The following is a 22,898-nucleotide window of genomic DNA, read 5'->3' on the forward strand; positions in this document are numbered from 1 at the left end:
CTTTTCGGCATTGCACTTTGTAGACGGTCCCCGACCACATGGTTAGAAAGAGTTGTTGTTCGTGTTTTAACAATGTTTTGGTTATGAGTTATTGATCCGGGAAGTTCGAATCTGTCAATATCTTTCCATCTTTACCAAAGTACATCATGTAGGGGGGCTCCATGCATCAGCAATGTGTGGACTCTCAGGAATGACTGGAGGAAGTGCTCTATGAAGTAACTCGAGGGAGCGACTTACTAACTTGAGGGCACAAATTCATAAAAATGTTCTCCTAGGGATCTAGGGGGGCTTCGTACTCTTCTAACATCATGGACAGTAAGTAAATGTACTTCTTTCAGTTATTATTATTTGTTAATACTGCTCACTGTACATTTATCTATGACATTCTGGAAAGTCATATTTTGAATAAATGATCATTAGAATGATAACACTTAAAACATTCTGTAGGCTAACTATTGTAATCAAGTCAAAAAGCCAAGCATGCAGCCTCCTGTGTGAGAGGATGAGTCACATGTTTGGTATTTGTGACGCACCGACCATTGTGGCCAGTAATATTTCAGCAGAGTAGTCTATGTCATCTATATCTGACCAGACTGTTGCTGAGAGTTTTGTCAGCTGCTATAAAGTATTTCTCAGGTAATAAAAGTAAAGTTAAAGTAAAGTAAAGAGGGAGGGTGAGAGAGTGTGACTAAAGAGAAACTGAAACTCTAGATGGCAGCAAAGAGAAACACTGGAGTAGAGGTTTTGGCCACATTAGGTTTAAATCCAATATTATCTCCCCTTCACCAACTGATGAGAGTAGAGAGAAGGAAGTTCAGCTGCAGGCATGAAGGCGGTACAATCTATGATGTAGAGGTTTAGAGGTAGAGGAGAACCCCATCCAAGAATATCAATGTTTTACTTTCAACCATGCTCACTACTCCTTCATGGAAGTACAACTTTGACCTTATACTGGTGCTTAGGCTAATGTTTAACTTGCTAAGGTTATATATATATAAATATATTTATTTAGTATATATATATAGTATATATGTGTATATATACTGCATATTTATATTACAGCTGTCAATCAATTAAAATATTTAATTTAAGAACAAAATATGCTCAAATCATAACATGACAAACTGCAGCCCAACAGGCAACAACAGCTGTCAGTGTGTCAGTGTGCTGACTTGACTATGACTTTCCCAAAACTGCATGTGATTATCATAAAGTGCCCGTCTGTAAAGGGGAGACTCGTGGGTACCCAGAGAACCCATTTTCATTCACATATCTTGAGGTCAGAGGTCAAGGGACCCCTTTGAAAATGGCCATGCCAGTTTTTCCTCGCCAAAATTTAGCATAAGTTTGAAACGTTATTTAGCCTCCTTTGAGACAAATAGTATGCTAGTATGACATGATTGGTACCAATGGTTTCTTTAGGTTTCCTAGTTTCATATGATGCCAGTACCTTCACTCTAGCTTTTAAACTGAGCCTGCTGCAACGAACAAAGTTTGCTTAAGTTAACTTAATATCACATCAGTAATTTAAGCTTATCAATGTAATAGTTTAAAATAAAGACCTCCAGTATTTGGATAAAGTAGCTTGTGAAAAATGAGGTGTGCCAAATGTAGTAGTCTAAAGCTGTTATTTCAATGTGTCAGATACACATTTAATCTAAATTTAGGTAAATGTAAGTATCAGATCGGACTCTGTGCCTGATACCCAATATTAAAGGATTCAGATCAGGATCAGGACCACAAAGACTTGATGATCCCTATTTAAAGCTGTTTACAAAATAATCCTCAGTGTTCTTTACCACAATATCTGATCTTATATTGCTGAACAGTGATTGTTAGAAGAGATTAGATATATGAGATGTTCGTGATGCTCACTGGCCTCATTTCATGTATTGACACCATTCTTCATTTTCTTTTAATACTAATGCAGCTATTTAAGTTCCAACTGATTTCTGACCAATGAGGATTGTTATTGTAATTGAGCTCATGTGTATCTTCTTGTATATTAAAACAGCTAAAAGACAGATTATGTTTGTACATTATTATTGATGGACATTATTCTCTTTCAGTGTCAAACACAAGGAGAATCTAAATCAAACTAGTGTACACTGCTGGCTGTATTTCTGTCTGCGTTGAAACATTGCTCGCTGTTTCCTGTTGCAGAAGCTTACCAGGAAATGTCATTTAATGTATGTACAGCATAATTTTAATAGTTATGTTTTTTTGTGGATTGCAATGTGTCACCGATACAAATATGACCATCGAATAAATTGAAACCTATGAAAAGTTGTTATTTGAGCAAAGAAAGTTTTTACTTGGTAAGGTAAACTCCCCCTCCCCCCACCACATGCACACACATACTTGCAGCAAGTGAAAGTGAAAATAACATAAAAGCAGTCAGAGCACAAGAGAAAAGACACACAGGACCGCCATCTGGTAGATCCAAATGTTTTTTACTCTTCACTGGTTTCTCTTCTAACATCATGGACAGTAAGTAAATGTTACTTCTTTCAGTTAATAGTATTTGTTAATACTGCTTACTCTACATTTCTCTCTGAATGAAAGTCAAGGAAGGAAGGAAAGTCATATTTTGAATAAATGGTCATTAGAATGACGGCACTTAAAACATTCTGTAGGCTAACTATTGTAATCAAGCCAAAAAGCCACGCATGCAGTCTCCTGTGTGAGAGGATGAGTCAACTGTTTGGTATTTGTGACGCACCGACCATTGTGGCCAGTAACATTTCAGCAGAGTAGTCTATTGTCATCTATATCTGAGCAGAGTGTTTCTAAGAGTTTTGTCAGCTGCTATAAAGTATTTATCAGGTAATAAAAGCAAAGTTTCACTTTTTTTATTTTTTCGAGAAAGGGTAAGAGAGTGCAACTAAATAGGAACTGAAACTTAAACCAACTAAACACTCCAAGCTGTGACACAGCATTGTACTATATTTCAGCCTGTAGATGGCAGCACAGATCACCATTTGGGTAGAGATTTTGGCCAACTGATGAGAGTAGAGAGAAGGAAATGCAGCTGCAGGCATGAGGGCGGTACAATCTATGATGTAGAGGTTTAGAGGTAGAGGAGAACCCCATCCAAGAGTATCAATGATTTATTTACAACCATGCTCAATACTCCTTCATGGAAGTAAGGATTTTTATTCAGCATAGTGATGAAAAGTTTACAAACACAAGAAGTTGAGGCTAATAGAAATGTCTTTAGCTTTTCAGGTATTTGGTCCTGAACCAAAGTATTGAACAAATTCAAACTTTGACCTTATAGTGGCGCTAGACGAAAAGTCAGAGGATCAGGAGGAAAACAAAAGAAAATCGCTTGGCTCTTTTGTGATGTTGTAAAATCAAACTTTAACACTTTTTTCTATAACGTTTGAAACTTACAGTGTAGAAATTATAGTTTAGCGTAAGGTGTAACCAACTCATTGTCGTGGCACTGCCACACAACCCAGTCACCAGAATAAAACAGCATTGTACATTTCTGCAAACCACGGATAAAAACAAAAAATACATTTCACATCAACATTTCTAGATACGCGTATATCAATGTTATAGTGTTTTAACTGCTCGTAGCTGATTGCCGTTCTCGGCATTCTCAATTATGTTTAGGTTTAGGCAACACAACTACCTGGATAGGTTTAGTAAAAGATCATGGTTTGGGTTAAAATAAGTACGTTACTTTTGGTTTCACACAGGACGCAAACACCAGTCTCCTCGGTCAAAGTCCAGTGTTTGACCCACCATCCAGCCCGACCTGCTCCCTACGCTGACTAGAAATTGACGCCAAAATTGCAAATTGACCTTTCGTTACCTTTCTACCCCCGCTGTTTTGGTAGCATGTCATAACTGTGAAATACGTGAAATACTGTATAGGTTCTGTAGAATATCAAGAGACATAATTTTCCCAAACTTCGGTCCCTTCTTTCTCCTCTCTCTTTCTAATGAACAAAGATCTGTGTAAGATCAGCGTAAGATGTTCTGACAGATTATTTCAAGTAAGACAGCACGGCTTCTTACTTGCCTCATAAAAGAGTAAGAAGGGAAGGCCGAGTGAATCAACAGCTACTTGTTATGTATTGATACCTTTCTTAATTTCCTTATTATGCTAATGCAGCTATTTTTAAGTACTAATTGATTTCTGACCAATGGGGATTTTTATTTTAATTTAACAGTTAAAAGACTAATGTTCAGTATTATTGATGGACGTTATTCTCTTCCAGTGTCAAACACAAGGAGAATTGTCATCTTGGGAAAAACTGGAGCTGGAAAAAGCAGCCTGGGAAACACCATACTTGGAGAGAAACTGTTCAGGGTCGACCACACTGTGAACTCTGAAACAAGAGAATGTCGAGCAGAAACCAAATCTGTCAACGGAAGAAACATCACTTTGATCGACACCCCTGGTTTCTTCGACACAGATAGACCTGAGGAGGAGATTAAGCGTGACATAGCGAGGTGTATCACAGAGTGCGCTCCTGGGCCTCATGCTTTTCTTATTGTGCTTAAAGTGGATAGAGTCAAAGAGCAAGAGAAAGCTGTCATCAAACAAATAAGGAAATATTTTTCTGAAGAATGTTTCAAACATGCAACAGTTCTCTTCACTCATGGTGACCAGCTCTCTAAAGGGCAGAAAATTGAGGATTTTGTACGCAATAATAAGATCATGAGTGATCTGATGGAGAAGTGCGGAGGCCGCTGCCACGTCATTGATAATAAACACTGGAACAACAACCAGCAGGATGACTACAGGACCAACCAGTTCCAGGTGGAGGAGCTACTTAAAACAATAGACACGATAATTGAAGCAAACGAGGGAAGCTGCTACACCAATGAGATGCTACAAGCAGTGGAGGAAGAAATACAACAAGAGAAGGAGCTCATTAGACAGTTATCAGGACACATGTCAGAGGAAGAAGTCAGAGAGCAGGCTGAGGGCAGAGTATCTATCAAACTGGCAGGTGCTGCAACAGGTGCATTGTTGGGAGCTTTTTTTGGTGTACTAGTGATGGTTAGAGTAGTTGTCGCAGCTTTAAAGGCGGGGCTAGCTATACTAGTCACAGCAGGAGTAGCAGCAGCAAAAGGAATAGGAACAGCAGCAGGAGGATTAGGAGCAGAAGTAGCAGGAGGAATAGGAGCCGAAGTAGCAGGAGGAATAGGAGCAGCAGCAGGAGGAACATCAATGGTGGGAGTAGCTGGAACATCATTAATCGGTGTTACAGTGGCATCTGCTGTAACAGGAGCGTTGGTAGGAGTTGTTACAGGATATTTTGCAGCTGAGGAAGCAGACACACTATTGGAAGCAGTAGAGAGGGCAGCAAAGGTTGTCAAGAATGGCTATACATTTATTTCAGATGAAGTAAATGATGTTAATAAGAGTTAACACCTACAATGAGCTGTGACTCCTGAAGACAGGGGGAGTATAATTTAAAAATCACACCTCCCTGTAAATTGCATGAAAATGTTGTTCTAAACAATATTTAACCACTTGGATGAATATCTTTATTCGTAAGTAATATGTAGTGGGTTGTAATTATTGTCTGAGGTTCAAACTTTAGTTACTTATTCGTGTCTCACAAGCTAACCACAGTGTCTGTTTGACAGTCTTATTTAGTGCATGCGTACTGTAAACTGTAGCCACAAAGATAAAACATTTTTAACAGCATTCATAGATTAAATCTTTAAAATTGTTTAAATCAAAGTAGTGTACACTGCTGGCTGTATTTCTGTCTGCGTTGAAACATTGCTCGCTGTTTCCTGTTGCAGAAGCTTACCAGGAAATGTCATTTAATGTATGTACAGCATAATTTTAATAGTTATGTTTTTTTGTGGATTGCAATGTGTCACCGATACAAATATGACCATCGAATAAATTGAAACCTATGAAAAGTTGTTATTTGAGCAAAGAAAGTTTTTACTTGGTAAGGTAAACTCCCCCTCCCCCCACCACATGCACACACATACTTGCAGCAAGTGAAAGTGAAAATAACATAAAAGCAGTCAGAGCACAAGAGAAAAGACAAACAGGACACAGCACTCTTCACTGATTTCTCTTCTAACATCATGGACAGTAAGTAAATGTTACTTCTTTCAGTTAATATTATTTGTTAATACTGCTTACTCTACATTTCTCTCTGAATAAAAGTCAGGGAAGGAAGGAAAGTCATATTTTGAATAAATGGTCATTAGAATGACGGCACTTAAAACATTCTGTAGGCTAACTATTGTAATCAAGCCAAAAAGCCACGCATGCAGCCTCCTGTGTGAGAGGATGAGTCAACTGTTTGGTATTTGTGACGCACCGACCATTGTGGCCAGTAACATTTCAGCAGAGTAGTCTATTGTCATCTATATCTGAGCAGAGTGTTTCTAAGAGTTTTGTCAGCTGCTATAAAGTAGCAGGTGATATCAGGTAATAAAAGCAAAGTTTCACTTTTTTTATTTTTTCGAGAAAGGGTAAGAGAGTGCAACTCAATAGGAACTGAAACTTAAACCAACTAAACACTCCAAGCTGTGATGCAGCATTGTACTATATTTCAGCCTGTAGATGGCAGCACAGATCACCATTTGGGTAGAGATTTTGGCCAACTGATGAGAGTAGAGAGAAGGAAATGCAGCTGCAGGCATGAAGGCGGTACAATCTATGATTGTAGAGGTTTAGAGGTAGAGGAGAACCCCATCCAAGAGTATCAATGATTTATTTACAACCATGCTCACTACTCCTTCATGGAAGTAAGGATTTGTATTCAGCATAGCGATGAAAAGTTTACAAACATAAGAAGTTGAGGCTAATAGAAATCTATTTAGCTTTGCAGGTATTTGGTCCTGAACCAAAGTATTGAACACATTAAAACTTAAACCTTATAGTGGCGCCAGATGAAAAGTTATAGGATCAGTTATTGTAATTCAGCCTGAGGGGAACATAGATGCATGTACCAAATTTCATGGCAATCCATTCAATAGTTGTGAGATATTTCACTCAAAATCCTGAATATAAACCTCACGGTGTAGCAAGAGGAAAAGTGTTCTCTGGGTACCATGAATGTCTGTACTAAACTTTGAAGCAATCCATTCAGTAGTTGTATTTCAGTATGGACCAAAGTGGTGGACCAAACAACCTACCTACCTATCCTAGAAAGAATACTAGAGCAAATCAAAATTTGCATACTGTATATTGTGATACAGTTTCTGTTATGTAGGCTAGCATTTATTATTGGAAGGTTATTGTGATTGTTGCTAGCCTACTTAAGCTGGCAAAAAGTGTATGTCTGAAAACAAAAGCAATATGTGTTGCTCAAACACGGAGACATCGAGAAATATATCCCTATATAAATATATTTTGATCTCTGAGCTTTTGGTCATGCTTTGTCAAGCAAACATCACAAACAGTATGAAGACAAACACTCATTACTTAAGTGGCTGCAATCTGTGTACTGTAAGTCGGCACAAAATCACAATATCCAGTGTGAAGTTTCTGTGTGAAGTAAATGCCTAAAGTTTGTTTTGTGTTACTTACTCCTCGTCATTTAGAGAATAATTGCACTTTGCATAGTATTTCTTGCAACACCACAACTAAATAGAACTAGAGACCATCTTGCGTTGGGATCACACCAGCCGCGACGCCAAATCAGCCCGGGGGCGTAAAGGCCCCCTTGCTCGGACCACGCCCATCTTCGACCTCGGCCTTCATTTTGATCTGAACTACACACCTGTAAAGTTTTGTGACTGCATCTTGTTATATATAAAATATGTCCACACACAAACAGACCAAAATATAAACACCTGGCAGAGTACACAAAACCTCTTCTGTGGTAGTTCTCGCCACAGTAGGTGTCTCCAGGACCACAGTTTGCCATGATGACACACACACAGACTCACAAGGTGAAAAACAAAACCAGCGTCACTGTCACGGCCGGTAAAAACATCATTCAGACACAAATGTACAGCACTAACTTTACATTGCCATTTGTCTCCTCTAGTGCTGACAACAACGAGGATAGTTCTGCTGGGAAAACAAGGAGCAGGGAAAAGCAGCCTAGCTAACACCCTATTTGGAGAGGATGTGTTCGAGATAAAGCATACGTCCATCTGTGGAACAAGTGAATGTCAAGCAGGGTCCAAATCTGTTCATGGAAGAAGAATCACTGTGGTCGACACTCCTGGTCCCTTTGGCGCAGATAGACCTGAGGAGGACATAGTGAGGTGCATCACAGAGTACGCTCCTGGGCCTCATGCTTTTTTCATTGTGCTTAAAGTGGAGAAATTTACCAAACAGGAGCAGGCTGTCATCACTAAAATATGCCAATACTTTTCTGAAGAAGTCTTCAAATATGCAACAGTTGTCTTCACTCATGGTGACCAGCTCGATGAAGGACAGACAATTGAGGATTTTGTCCGCCAGAATACGCTTGTGAGTGACCTGGTGAAGAAGTGCGGAGACCGGTGCCACGTCGTTGATAATAAATACTGGAAGAACAACCAGCAGGATGAATACAGGAGCAACAAGTTCCAGGTGGCAGAGCTGCTCAACACAACGGACAAGATAGTGCTGGAAAACAAAGGAGGCTGCTACACCAAGAAGATGCTGCAAGCAGTGAGGAGAAAAGTAGAGGAAGAGGGCAACAGAACATCAGCTGGAAAAATGCCACGAGGAGGCACCAGCAGTAAGACTAACAGCACTGTCTCTAAGAATGTGTGGATCAAATTAACAGGTCCTGCAGCAGAATCATTGGAGGAAGCTTCCTTTGGGACAGCTGTTGTAGTGTTGCCGGAAACAGGGGGCAATGTAGCGGAGGAAGTAGAAGCAGCAACCAAAGAGGCAGAAGACGTAGCAACAGAAACAAAAGCAGAAAAAGGAGGGCGAGCAACAGCAGGTGGTGGATTAAAAAAGTTCACAGGTAGTCTATTTTGGATCTTTTCTGGGATAACAACAGTAGCGGGCGGATTAAGAAACTTTATAGGTAGTCTATTTAGGATCCTTTCCAGGTTAGAAGCAGCAACAGTAGAGGCAGTAAGTGCAGCAATATTGGGATTTAGGTAGCTGCAGCAACAGCAATTGTAGCAGTAGAGGCAGTAGCTGGAGCAGTATGGGGTTTCATGGTAGTAGCTGCAGCAGTAGGGGCAGTAGTTACAGCTGTAGGAGGAGCAGCAGCAACAATGATAGCAACGTTAAACCTGGGAGGACTAATAGCAGGAGGAGCAGGAGGCATATTAAGAAAGTTTATAGGAGGTCTATTTTGGCTCATGTCTGTGATGGGAGCATTGGTAGTATGCAGAGGAAGAGGAAGAGCAATGACATGGCTAGACTTGAATATGTGTCCATTTAGAGCTTGTTTTGAGCGACGTCGTGGACTCATATTGCTGATGCTTGTCTTGTTCTATTTGCTACTGTTATGTTATGTCAAAGTATGAATCGAATCGTAGGGATCCTGTTGTTATTGTTCTTATATTTGTTGTTAAGGCCCAGACACACCAAATCGACCTAAGAGAACTAGCGGCGCCGAAGGCCACCTGTTGTGTCGCCTCACGTCGCCTGAGTCTTGGCCAAAAAGTTGCACTTGAGCACACCGCAAAGACTACAGCCAACGGCCAACTACCACGTACGTCCTGCACTTGTGTGAGGTGAAATAACTCTTCACAGCAGCAGGCGGCGGTAGTCTGTATTCGTCATTCAAAAAGAGAAACCGGAAGACCGAGGACTGCGGATATACAAGTCGTTGTTATGATGCGTACATGAAACAAAGCGGCATTTGCCGACCATTTTCACACCACTTAGCTTCACTCCAGATGGCCATGTCGTTGTGAAAATATCCGTGTATTAGAACGATCAGATGAGATGAAGATGAAAAATGGAAAGAACATACTGAATCGGCCAAAAAAAACTCCAATATGGGCAGACTAGAAGCGACGATGCGGGACACACCGCAAAACCTAGGTCGACACGCGCTCACCGACGGCTCGAAACTGGCCGACGGCCAACCGTCGGCTTGGTGTGTCAGGGCCTTTAGTGTTATTATTCTTGGTATTATAAAAATATGTACCTATAAGATTTATAACAACCCAACTTATGTGAATGGCAAAGTTTCAGCAATTACTTTAGGAGGAAAACAAAAGAAAATCGCTTGGCTCGATAGTGATGTTGCAAAATCAAACTTTATCACTTTTTTCTATAACGTTTGAAACTTACAGTGTAGAAATTATAGTTTAGCGTAAGGTGTAACCAACTCATTGTCGTGGAACTGCCACACAACCCAGTCACCAGAATAAAACAGCATTGTACATTTCTGCAAACCACGGATAAAAACAAAAAATACATTTCACATCAACATTTCTAGATACGCGTATATCAATGTTATAGTGTTTTAACTGCTCGTAGCTAATTGCCGTTCTCGGCATTCTCAATTATGTTTAGGTTTAGGCAACACAACTACCTGGATAGGTTTAGTAAAAGATCATGGTTTGGGTTAAAATAAATACGTTACTTTTGGTTTCACACGGGACGCAAACACCAGTCTCCTCGGTGAAAGTCCAGTGTTTGACCCATCATCCAGCCCGACCTCCTCCCTACGCTGACTAGAAATTGACGCCAAAATTGCAAATTGACCTTTCATTACCTTTCTACCCCCGCTGTTTTGGTAGCATGTCATAACTGTGAAATACGTGAATTACTGTATAGGTTCTGCAGAATATCAAGAGTTAACATAATTTTCCCAAACTTCGGTCCCTTCTTTCTCCTCTCTCTTTCTAATGAACAAAGATCTGTGTAAGATCAGCGTAAGATGTTCTGACAGACTATTTCAAGTAAGACAGCACGGCTTCTTACTTGCCTCATAAAAGAGTAAGAAGGGAAGGCCGAGTGAATCAACAGCTACTTGTTATGTATTGATACCTTTCTTAATTTCCTTATTATGCTAATGCAGCTATTTTTTAGTACTAATTGATTTCTGACCAATGGGGATTTTTATTTTAATTTAACAGTTAAAAGACTAATGTTCAGTATTATTGATGGACGTTATTCTCTTCCAGTGTCAAACACAAGGAGAATTGTCATCTTGGGAAAAACTGGAGCTGGAAAAAGCAGCCTGGGAAACACCATACTTGGAGAGAAACTGTTCAGGGTCGACCACACTGTCAACTCTGGAACAAGAGAATGTCGAGCAGAAACCAAATGTGTCAATGGAAGAAGCATCACTTTGATCGACACTCCTGGTTTCTTTGACACAGATAGATCTGAGGAGGAGCTGAAGCCTGAGATAGTGAGGTGCATCACGGAGTGCGCTCCTGGGCCTCATGTTTTTCTCATTGTGCTTAAAGTGGAAAAAGTCACAGAGCAGGAGCAGGCTGTAATCAATAAAATACACCAATACTTTTCTGAAGAAGTCTTCAAATATGCAACAGTTGTCTTTACTCATGGTGACCAGCTCCTTGAAGGACAGACAATTGAGGATTTTGTGTGCCAGAATAAGTTAACGAGGGATCTGGTGAATAAGTGTGGAGGCCGCTGCCATGTTGTTGATAATAAATACTGGGCGAACAACCAGCAGGATGAATACAGGACCAACCAGTTCCAGGTGGAGGAGCTACTTGAAAGAATAGACAAGACATTGCTGGCAAACAACAGAAGCTGCTACACCAATGAGATGCTACAAGCAGTGGAGAAAGAAATACAACAAGAGGAGGAGCGCATTACACTGTCATCAGGAGACATGTCAGAAGAAGAGATCAGAGAGCAGGCTAAGGGCAGAGTATCTAAGAGGCTTTCGACCAAACTGGCAGGTATTGCAACAGGTGTATTGGTCGGAGCTCTTCTTGGAGTAGTATTGGGTGTAGTTGTATCATCAGTGCCATTAACCGTATTTGGCGCAGTTGTGGCTGCGGGAGCTGCGATAAAATGTTTTACAAAGTACTTTAAAGCTGAGGGAGAAGACACACCTGAGGAAGCAGCAAAGATGGAAGCAGTGGCTGTCAAGTATGAAGCACAATCTGTCGAAGTTGAGGGAGATTATGTTTTGTACTGACTATCACAGCCAAACCTATAATGAGCCATGACTCTTGACTTGAAGAAGGGGGAGAGAATTCATCATTGAAAACTCACATCTCCCTGTAGATTGCGTTAAAATCTTACCCAACACTATCTTTAACCATTGAGCTGATTGTACTTATTTATGTGTAATATGTATTTTGTAATTGCCAAAACGTATCAGATAATGTCAGGCTTTCTGATGCTCCTGCAAAAATTGTTGTGGTTCTTGGTGGATTACAATGTGTCACCATGGCAAATATGACTGATACATTTAAACAAAACAAAAAATGTTATTTGAGGAAATAACGTGTTATTTGGTAAAGTAATCAATTTATGAATGGTACATTGGGATAATTACATAACAGAGGAAGTCAAACATGTTTGTCAAAGATAACTGTATAGTAGCCATGTAGGCACAACTAATGCATGCTAAAATGCTCATAATAACGATGCTAACATGCTGATGTTTAGTAGGTGTAATATAACCATGTTCATCATCTCAGTTTAGCGTGTTAGCATTTGATAATTACCACAAAACACAAAGAACAGTTGAGGCTCATTAGTTTTGCAGGTATTTGATGATAAACCAAAGAAACTTTGACCTGCTGGTGGCGCTAGAGCAAAAGTCAAGGGATCACCAAAGTCTAGTCTAGTAATTATCCTCTGGGCACCATTGATATCTTTTTAAAATGTGATGACATCCCATTAAATAATTATCAAGCTATTTCACTAAAGGCCCAAAATATCAACCTCATAGTGGCACTAGATGTAAAAGTCAGATGATTACCAAAGTCAGTAGGATTCATTGTCTGGGAAGCATGAATGTCTGTACAAAATGTCATGGAAATCCATCAGATAGAACAACTTTGCCATCCTTAGAGTCTTGCCACTAGCATGGCTAAACAGCATCCCTTCATCATCACAGGAAATGAGAGCTAAGCAGCCATCACTAAACTGTGGCCAACCCAAAGGATATAAGCTTGTAAATCTATTAATCAGCTATCCAGCAGGCCACTCTTTATACTTTTTTCTTGTACAATATTTGTTTTATTCTAATGTGACATGTAACATAACTCTAAGCCATAATGAATCCATAGTTCCATCATGTTTTGTTGCTCTGCTGTGTGTAGCTGTCCACACTTTTCCTTGAATAAAAGTTGATTGTAAATTTGAACACATTTTGTTGGTCCTTTTTTTATATAACTGTCAGCATGAAAACAATGCTGTGCAACGCTCTGAAAAAATATCTTGTAATATTCATACCATGTTTGGAGGCCTGATAGCAGTCTCATGTTAATTCTTGTTTACCATCCCAAACATTGCTCTCTCATGCTCGAGTCGTGCTGCTTGTAGTTGATGGTCATTGTCAGCTGTTGAGATGGATGTGATGGCCTTTGCAAATGCTTCAAGTGCTGTGTCAAAGTTGGATTTTTTTCTCCGGCTGCTTCCAGCACTGCCTCCTATTATTTGGACACACACACATTACAGTAATGACCGGAATCCCTATGAAAGTAGTATTTGCTGCTGATATACTTGGCAGAAAGTAAACTATGAAATTAATGAAATTAGGTACAAAAACTGTTTCAAAAGTAAAAAGAATACAGAATAATTTACCTGCTTCTTTTGCAGGGGGTCTCTTGCTTTGGAATGTGGGCTGAATGAAAAGGTGACACACAGGGGTTGTGGATGGACCATTGTCCTCTTCAACTCCTTTCTTCTGATGTGTTGAGAGAGTCCTCTAAGCCACTGGTTCTCGACACAATAGGGGTCGCCAAAGCTTCATGGGAGGTCGCAAGGTCTTCTTGATTTTAAGGGGTATAAGAAAACCTTTTTTTTTAAATATACAGTTGGATATATCTCATTTCATTATTTTTTTTAAAAAAAAAAAAAAAAATGAAATTGTTATTTTTAAAGTTTGAATTATTATTGAAGATATAAACAGTATAGGGGCACAGTGAAGACCTGAACACAAATTATATTCACAGAGCCATCCTTCGTCCTGCATTAGAAAAGTAAAAAGTTAAAACAACCAAAGAGCTGATGGAACAATGGCCAAGCGTCAGGGAGAACAAAACTCTGAACTTGTGAAAAAAGAATCCTATTAAGTATGTATGATTGTTAAAAAATACGTAACAAACAACAGAGGATTGTATTAGAAGTTCCTAAAAATAATAGGAAAACTCGTCTCTGATGCAACATTCACAGGAAATAATTTGCTCAAAATTCACCAAAATACAAAATGTGTTGTGCTTTACTGTTATTGTTATGCATTGAATATAATATGAAACATCCATAAAATATTTAACTCAGTCAGGGGTCGTCAGTTTGCTCAAAGCAATGATAATAAGAAGTGTCCCATAATCTCAAAGCAGAACCTATTGTCAAGTTCAAAGCGTTTTTTAATCAGCTATTTGTTTTTCTTACTGTACATTAGCTAACACTAGATATAATGTTATTAGCAACTTGATATTGTCATGACAATAGCCCAATTAGATTTTAATGTTAGCGTTAGAAGGATTACATACTCACCTTTACGTTGGACGTCGGATGGTATCTTTGGACGTCGGATGGCAAATTGTCCTTGAACGCCCGCTTTCGTCCTCCATTTGTTTTGAAATGTCTTCGTAAATCGACATATTTCTGAGGAACTGTCCAGTTTTGCTTGGACAGCGCTGTCACCCCATAAAGCTAATAAGCATCTCGTTTCCTGGTGGCTCCAGGGACGTGAATTTTCCATTTCTACCACGCTGTATCTACTTTCTTTAACTTTCCATCAGGTTAGCTAACTTCTGATGCGAGGAGTTTTTCGTGCGGTCGTGTAATGATGACGTATGGACGGATGCGTTAACACCTACCTTAGATCCGAACACAATGTGGGCCCAGACTACCTCCAGATGTGGCCAGGCAGATCCGATCACATTACGATCACGACGCATTTACATCTTGCATTAACATGTGTTTTTCCTTACCTGGATAATGTGTCCGGATACATATGCATTTTAATACCAGGTATAAATGGGGTGAGAGTGCGCTCTCTAAGTATAATGTATGTTCGAGCTGGTACCAATCCAGGTGACTGGCACGATCCTACCACAAAGCAGAGGGTTCATCCGGCTGTTTCTGTGGCCGTGTAGATCCGGGTTCCTGGAAACCAAGCTGGGAGGCTCGCCATCTACTGGAGGTGTTGGATCTTCTTCTCTGGATCTTCTCAGTCAAAAAAGACCATGACCTGCATTTACAAACAGGATTACAGTCTCTGTTCTGCTTTCAACAATAACACCATCAAAGTAAGCGCTGACTGATTGCAGAATCAAATAAAAAACAACAAGAGTGGTTGACATTGACATATAAATTGTTGCAATCCCATACAGCTCATGTAAAATTATTATCAGTCCTTGTGTCTGTGCTTTAAACTTTGTAAATAAACAGTAAATGGAACAATATTCAGAAAATGTATCAAAAATGGAAATACATGTGTAAAAGAATGATCAGTTTAACCAATTATCTTAAATCCATAAGTGGTTGTTGGGTCATGAACTCTCCGTGACTTTGGCTGTTTTAAATAGGGATGCACCGATACCAATACTGGATTTGATGTCGGGCCAATACTGACTCAAATAGCAGGATAAGGTATCGGTGACAATGGGGCTGGTCTATTCAATTCAATTCTATGTTTATATACTATATATAATATATACTGGAATTTTATTTTAATTTAAAATAGTGAAAAAGTTTTACACTTGAATTGTAATTCCTGTTTTTATTTTATTTTAATCTTAAAGATTTTTTTAACAAGTTGCTGTACGATTTATTATTTTAATAATAAAGAACAATTCAGTAAATTTATATATATATATATATATATATATGTATACATTTGGTACATTTTATTTTACAAAGTTGAGAAAGCAATGTCAAGCCTGATGTTGCCTTAAACATAGAAGAATAATCCCAGTCACTTCCACACAGTGAGGCATACAGCTTATTAATAAAAGACTGGTATCGGATCGGTACTTGGTATCGGCCAAAAGCACAGGTGTCGGTATTTGTATCGGGACTGAAAAAGTTAGATTGGTGCATCCCTAGTTTTAAAGAGGCATGTCAAAAAAAATTGTACACATGTAATTCAGCTTATTAGGCTTGAGGAGCATTACTCAAGCTGCACAAAACAGCCGTATTGTATCTTCTGCAGCTCTAACAGAGGTTTCTAAAGTTTGAAAAAATATAATTGTTTATTCTTAGTATGAGACAAACTGAAGGTGGGAGTTTTAAATCAGTGGACATTTAGAGATCAAGGTGGGTCTATAATAAAAGACGCTCGAGGTACATTATGAGAATTTTGAGATCCAGAAATTGACACATACTACAGACTAAAAGTCAGAATATCTCAGCCTCTGCTTTTATTTTGATTTTTTTGTATCTTTCTCTTGTGAGTCTCTTGTCTTTATGGGAGTGAAATACTAAATCACAGGTGTACCCTTTAATGGTGATGATTTTCTATTCTTTATATTTATTTTCTGTTAACATGTGTCGCTTTGTTATAAATATATTATATAACAATAAAACAGCTGATTGGTCACGTCTTTTCAGTTTTTTTTTTCTTTTTTGTGTATTAAAGACCAGAATAATCTTTAACCCATTTCTACAGTTACAAGAAAGAAGTAACAAAAAACTTCTGCTTGTCAACTATAGTTGACCAAATAAACACTTTGAGTCTTAATGGTCTCATCTAGGATTAACTACAGTACTTTAAAAAACTGTAAATGTACAGTTAAAATTTACTGTAAACTGTAAATGCTACAATTGACTCACCTGCCCACTAGAGAGCAGTTTAATATAATGATTTGGGGCAATAACATTTGGCGGTTGAAACAGATGGTCATATGATTTTAACATGACGTTCACACTTCCTGATAAAGAAACACGACTTAAACATTGCAACTAATATATATGAGAACATTTATTTTAAATATACAGTATTTTATCTAAGTAGCTACACCCTAAATGTTATTATTTGATAACCACAATACAGACATTTATTCACTCTTTTTTAAAGATAAAAAATAAAGAGCAAGTATTGTAGTACTTATGTTCGCTACTTGGTATTGGATAAGATTGTGCTTTTTAATATGACAAATCAATAACAGTGTTAGTCTGACTTGCCAAAAACAACTAAATTAAAAGTATTGTTTACATTGAAAAACAAACAAACTGTTTGACTCTGATTACTATACAGGAAAAAAGCATTGGTTAATTTTGAAATTTATATTTCGAACTTTGCTTTGTTTTTGTGGGTTTATTTATTATTTATTATTACATATTATTATTTTTATTATTAGTAGTAGAAGTATCTATTTTATTATTATTTTAATTTACAATTTAATTTTTTATGTTTTACTAATGTTTGTTTATAATTATAACATTTTTGTTATTAATTTCCGTTGCATGTCTTGAAAATCAATAAAAAAAATGATCACAAAACAAAAATTTCAACTGTGAATATCTGCTGCATAAATGTAATGACATTTGTTTGTGTTGAGGAAAAGATGTGACAAGATTTGACAAGTGATAGCAGCAGGTTAGAAGTTGTAAATCACCTAAATTCCTCAGTACCTTAATGATGAATGTTAGTTATCAGTGTTTGGTATGTAACAACTGTATATGGTTAGTATGGAGGTTGAGAAAAAAACATAATTGAAAAAATTACATGCCCAGAGCTTCAGTGGGTTACTTATGTAAAGCTATGTGACTGACATTTTGAGAATTTGCATGCTTCTGTAGCTTTTTGACATGCAACAGAGCTGATGCTTATTATTAATGCGTACACTTATAAATAGAAGTGTACTGTGTGATATGCTCATACCAAGAAACAAGTCAAACAGGTGGCAAAACAAAGTGAAAGGCAAAAGTAAAGACACACAGTCACAACATCCTCGGGATCCGAGTCATTTTTAACTCTGCACTGATTCCTGCTTTTTCAAAGCATGAGCGGTAAGTTATGGCTACTTATTCTCAGTTATTCTATACACACACACACACACACACACACACACACGCAAACACACACACAGACGCACACACACGCACACACAGACACAAACGCACACACACACACACACACACACACACACACACACACACACACACAATTCAGTATTTTCACTGTACATTTTTAAACTGTCATAATAAATGACATTAGGACTGAGTGTTTTTGTTTAAAGTTGTATAATGTTTAAATTGATTTACATGAATATTGTTATGAATATTGTACAATAAGAGGGTAAAGAGCCATCTCATAGAGTTGCCTATTAACCAAGTGACAGCAAATGGTCAATTTTATCCACTGCACTAAACTAAAATGAGTTACTATAAAGATCAGGTTCATTTTGAAAAGTACCTGTATTTCATATAATCAAAGCTGTAAGTGCATTGTATATGTAACAGAGAAAAATCTCACTATGGCAATGAAAAATGCATTGAGTTTGGCTGCTGATCATGTAGTTATTTCATAAAACTCTTCCATGAGATTTTACTCCTCCCCTTAGCAACCTCTGACCAATCACACGCAATACAATGCAACTGGTGAGGAACAGTGATAGGCTTATAGAGGTGAGTTAAAAGGTATACGTACAAGCGTACCTCATGGATTTTAATTTTGTCATACATGATTTTGTGTAAAAACTAGGCAATCCATAATCAAAGATAAAACAGCATTCTACTCATCCCCACAAAAATACAAACAAAAATACATGCATACCTATTAGGGTTGGGCAATTGGACGAATATATCAGCTATCAGCGATTGGCTTAGTACAGTTTTTTTGGGGCAATTTTTGTCATTTTATTTCGCTAATTTAATTTAATGATCTGCCTCCAAAGAACGAGAGCCACTCAGCCGCTGCTCAGCAAACACAGTCTCACGGACAAAATTTAATCTATTTGATTTGTGTACATACACACGAATTTCCCTTTTCTTCGTGATGCTCAGCACGACTTTCAACAACGTATTTTAAGTGCGTTTTCCTACGACTGTCCAGCAACACTTGACGTACGTGTCAATTTCAGGTCCAGTCTTTTCAAAATAAAACTACTTAGTTAGGTTTAGGCATAGATCGACTTGGTTAGGCTTAGGCAATAAAACTACTTAGTTAGGTTTAGGAATAGATCGACTTGGTTAGGCTTAGGCAACAAAACTACTTAGTTAGGTTAAGGAATAGATCAACTTGTTTAGGCTTAGTTAATAAAACTACTTAGTTATGTTTAAGAAAAGATCACGGTTTGGGTTAAAATAACACCGGAGGTGGCATCAATTCAGTATGGAAGATACGTGACAAAAACGACTTAGTTTGCTTTTGGAAAAGATCACGGTTTGGGTCGAAATAACTGGAAACTGTGTTGGAAACTGGTCTCCTGAACTAAAGTCTTATGTTTTTTGACCCCCGCCCATCCACCACAACCTCCAGCGAGGGGAAACAACATGCAGAGCCAGCATGATTTCACATCTAACTTGGTGAAATAAGGGTTTATTTCGACCAAACCACAGTAAGAGATTATTGGAAAGACTAACCAAGATGGTTTTGGTGAGCTTTATTTTGTTTCTCTCGAGTTTAAATGAAGTGTGCTTTGCGATGCTCCGCCGCCAGAAAAGCTGACCTCCCAGCTGAAACTACAGCAGCGGGGGATGGGGGCCGTGCACACACACACACCTGCGCGAATATATCTGTAATTGCCGGTTGTTGGGCTGATGATGGCTGGTTGGAAAATTTCATCATATCGCCCAACCCTAATATCCATGTCCAAATAAGTAGATTTAAGATTAATCTGAACACAGATATAGTTAAATTAGCAATCTGATATTAGCAGCAAAGCGTCACTACTTTTGAGCTACTTTTCTCACTGTATATCTCATGCAACTCCAGAAACAAACTAAAGTAATATATATCATTGACACTGAGTCATTATTCTCTTCTAGTATCAACAAGAAGGATCGTGATCTTGGGGAAAACTGGAGCTGGGAAAAGCAGCCTCGCCAACACCATATTTGGAGAAACTGTGTTCGAGGTAGACGATTCACCCAATTCTGGAACAAGTGAATGTAAAGCAGAAACCAAATGCGTCAATGAGAGAAGCATTAAATGGATCGACACCCCTGGGTTTTTTGACACAGAAAGGTCTGAGGAAAAGATCAAGCCTGAGATAGTGAGGTGTATCACAGAGTGCGCTCCTGGGCCTCATGCATTTCTCATTGTGCTTAAAGTGGAGAAATTTACAGAGCAAGAGAAGGACGTCATCAAAAAACTGCACCAATGTTTCTCTGAAGAAGCTTTAAAATATGCCATAGTTCTCTTTACCCATGGTGACCAGCTCTCCGAGACAATGAGGATCGAGCAGTGGGTCGATAAGAATGCAGATCTGAGTGATCTGGTGAAGAAGTGCGGGAGCCGCTGCCACGTCATTGATAATAAATACTGGAAGAACAACCGGCAGGATGAATACAGGAGCAACCAGTTCCAGGTGACAGAGATACTCAAGACAATAGATAAGATGATTGAGGCAAACCAAGGAAGCTGCTACACCAATGAGATGCTACAAGCATGTGAGAGACATATACAACAAGAGGAAGAGCACATTAGAGAGTCATCTGCAAACATGTCGCAGGAAGAGATCAGAGCGCAGGCTAAAAGCAGTGTTCTGCAGCGTCTGATCATAGGGACGGCAGGTCTTACAACAGCAGTATTGTTGGTTCTTTTCTTTGGTGACAAATTAATGAAATATGGAAGACTAACAGTAGCATTATTTGCCAAACAGCTGGAGCTATAGGTGGTTTTATAGGAAGTGATAGAGCTGACAGCCGACTCACGGGAAAGAGGACTAAATACTAGATTTCTGAGATTCACCAAAATAATGTCTATATGATGTTCTGTTACAGCTCACATATGAATCTACTACTACAATCGATTAAAATATTTCATCGCGATTAATCGCAAACATTTTTATGTTCGAAATGTACCTTAAAGGAAGATTTTTCAAGTTTTTAATACTCTTATCAACATGGGAGTGGGCAAATATGCTTGCTTTATGCAAATGTATACATTTATTATTGGAAATCAATTAACAACACAAAACAATGATAAATATTGTCCAGAAACCCTCACAGGTGCTGCATTTAGCATAGAAAATATGCTCAAATCATAACATGGCAAACTGCAGCCCAACAGGCAACAACAGCTGTCAGTGTGTCAGTGTGCTGACTTCACTATGACTTGCCCAAACTGCATGTGATTATCATAAAGTGGGCATATCTGTAAAGGGGAGACTCGTGGGTACCCATAGAACCCATTTTCATTCACATATCTTGAGGTCAGAATTTTTTTTTAGAATTTAGCGCGAGTTAGGTGCGTTATTTAACTTTCTTCCCGACGAGCTATCAAGACATGGTTGTTACCAATGGATTCCTTAGATTTTCTGGTTTCATATGATGCCAGTATCTTCTCTAGCTTTAAAACTGAGCCTGCTACAGTCTAAAAATTGCAAGTTGTTAATGCTTTAAAAAAAATTGTGGCATTAAAACGACTTTGCGTTATTATTGCGTTAACTTTGACAGCCGTAGTAATGGGGCATTGCGACAAAAATATGTCAAATGCAAACGTTGTTGCATTTACAGAACCAGTACAATTAATAACTACAGAATTAGAATTGAGAATGATATGCATTTTATATTCTGCTGTCCATCAGACTACAGTGCACGTTTACCAGCCCAGTTGCACAAAATGGTGTATGAATGACACGGTAATTCGCAAGTCATTTTGTGTGTAATAAGAACGCCATTCTTGCTTTTGGCGTGTCGTTTGTACGCCATGTAGTCTGTACTGACTGCAATGTAAACGAATCCATGTAAATATTCTACGGTAAGAGCTAGTGAAGTATAAAAAGTGAGAAAGGCTGCATATGTTAGGTGGGAGGGGAGGTGGGAGGGGAGGTGGATGGGTCCAACAAACACAGGACTTTCAACCAGTAGATTGGTGCTTGTATCCGAAAGTGTTGTTGAGTTATTTTTAATTTACATTAGTGATATTTGTGACGTGAGTTCCGTATTTCTGTTATGTTGTTTCTACTATTTTTTTTTTGTTGCCTAAACTTAACTGCTGCAGTTACCGTAGTTTTGTTGCCTGGTGTTAAAAATGACATGAAGAGAGGCGTACAAATGACCTGTGAAAAGGCTAAAATGTATCCTCATCACCTGAGATGTCCTTGTAATGTCGTGAGATCGTGTTGTGTTTACATACAAGGCGTCTGACTTGAGAGTTTTTGTTGAAGACTTACCATGAACATATGAAAGCATTGTATGTTTTATTTGTTATACTGTATCTAACATGGTATGTTTGACACATCCAGTACCATTCATTTGCTTGCTTGCCCAAAGATTACGATGGTAAATTATCTATTTGGGCCCTCCATAATTTTAATGTAACTTTTGATTCAGTTTTCGTGGGTGTTTTCTTTGCTACAAAATTAATCATTATACAACAATAAATCGACAAATGATACAAGTGTTTCCAAGTGTCTTTTTTCATTAAACCATTCCCATTCATCCCATCAGCTGAGGGCCCTCACATTAATAAAATGGTAGAGTTTAGTCTACGTGAAATTTGGACGGCAAAATGTGAGCCTCAGCAATGCTTGAGAGGTGGTGGGATCTAATGCTGTCATTGATAACCAGACCGGTGACGGATATTGGACCATTGGGTGGATGGACAATTACTCGCAAATACGTTTGATGGGTTTTATTAACCCACATTCGGTCTTTCAACTACAATTTAGTCTTCATTTTGCCACACTGTGGGTGTGTACAGAGTCCCTTTTTGTTG

General features: G+C 38.5%; 2 protein-coding genes across 2 annotated transcripts in view; both read left to right on the top strand.

Annotated features, from left to right (window-relative positions):
- The first annotated feature begins 2,095 nt into the window (after window positions 1–2,095).
- Window positions 2,096–22,898, top strand: part of LOC141761310 (GTPase IMAP family member 8-like) — a 29,899-nt gene continuing 9,096 nt past the window's right edge. The window contains exon 1 of the mRNA XM_074624645.1: window positions 2,096–2,490. Coding sequence (XP_074480746.1) covers window positions 2,484–2,490 — 7 coding nt within the window. The 5' untranslated portion in view covers window positions 2,096–2,483. The remainder of the gene's footprint in view (window positions 2,491–22,898) is intronic.
- Window positions 5,389–13,205, top strand: LOC141761076 (GTPase IMAP family member 8-like). The gene is made up of 3 exons (XM_074624294.1): window positions 5,389–6,079; window positions 7,989–8,906; window positions 11,035–13,205. The coding sequence occupies exons 1-3, from the start codon at window positions 6,073–6,075 to the stop codon at window positions 12,024–12,026; spliced, it is 1,917 nt and encodes a 638-aa protein (XP_074480395.1). The 5' UTR covers window positions 5,389–6,072; the 3' UTR covers window positions 12,027–13,205.

The sequence above is a fragment of the Sebastes fasciatus genome, chromosome 22 (genome assembly GCF_043250625.1).
Source record: "Sebastes fasciatus isolate fSebFas1 chromosome 22, fSebFas1.pri, whole genome shotgun sequence".
Lineage (NCBI taxonomy): Eukaryota > Metazoa > Chordata > Actinopteri > Perciformes > Sebastidae > Sebastes > Sebastes fasciatus.

Excerpts from the sequence above, each read along its gene's own strand:
- LOC141761076 (XM_074624294.1), top strand. Across the intron at positions 8,907-11,034 it reads TGGATTAAAAAAGTTCACAG|TGTCAAACACAAGGAGAATT; the intron begins GTAGTCTATTTT and ends ATTCTCTTCCAG.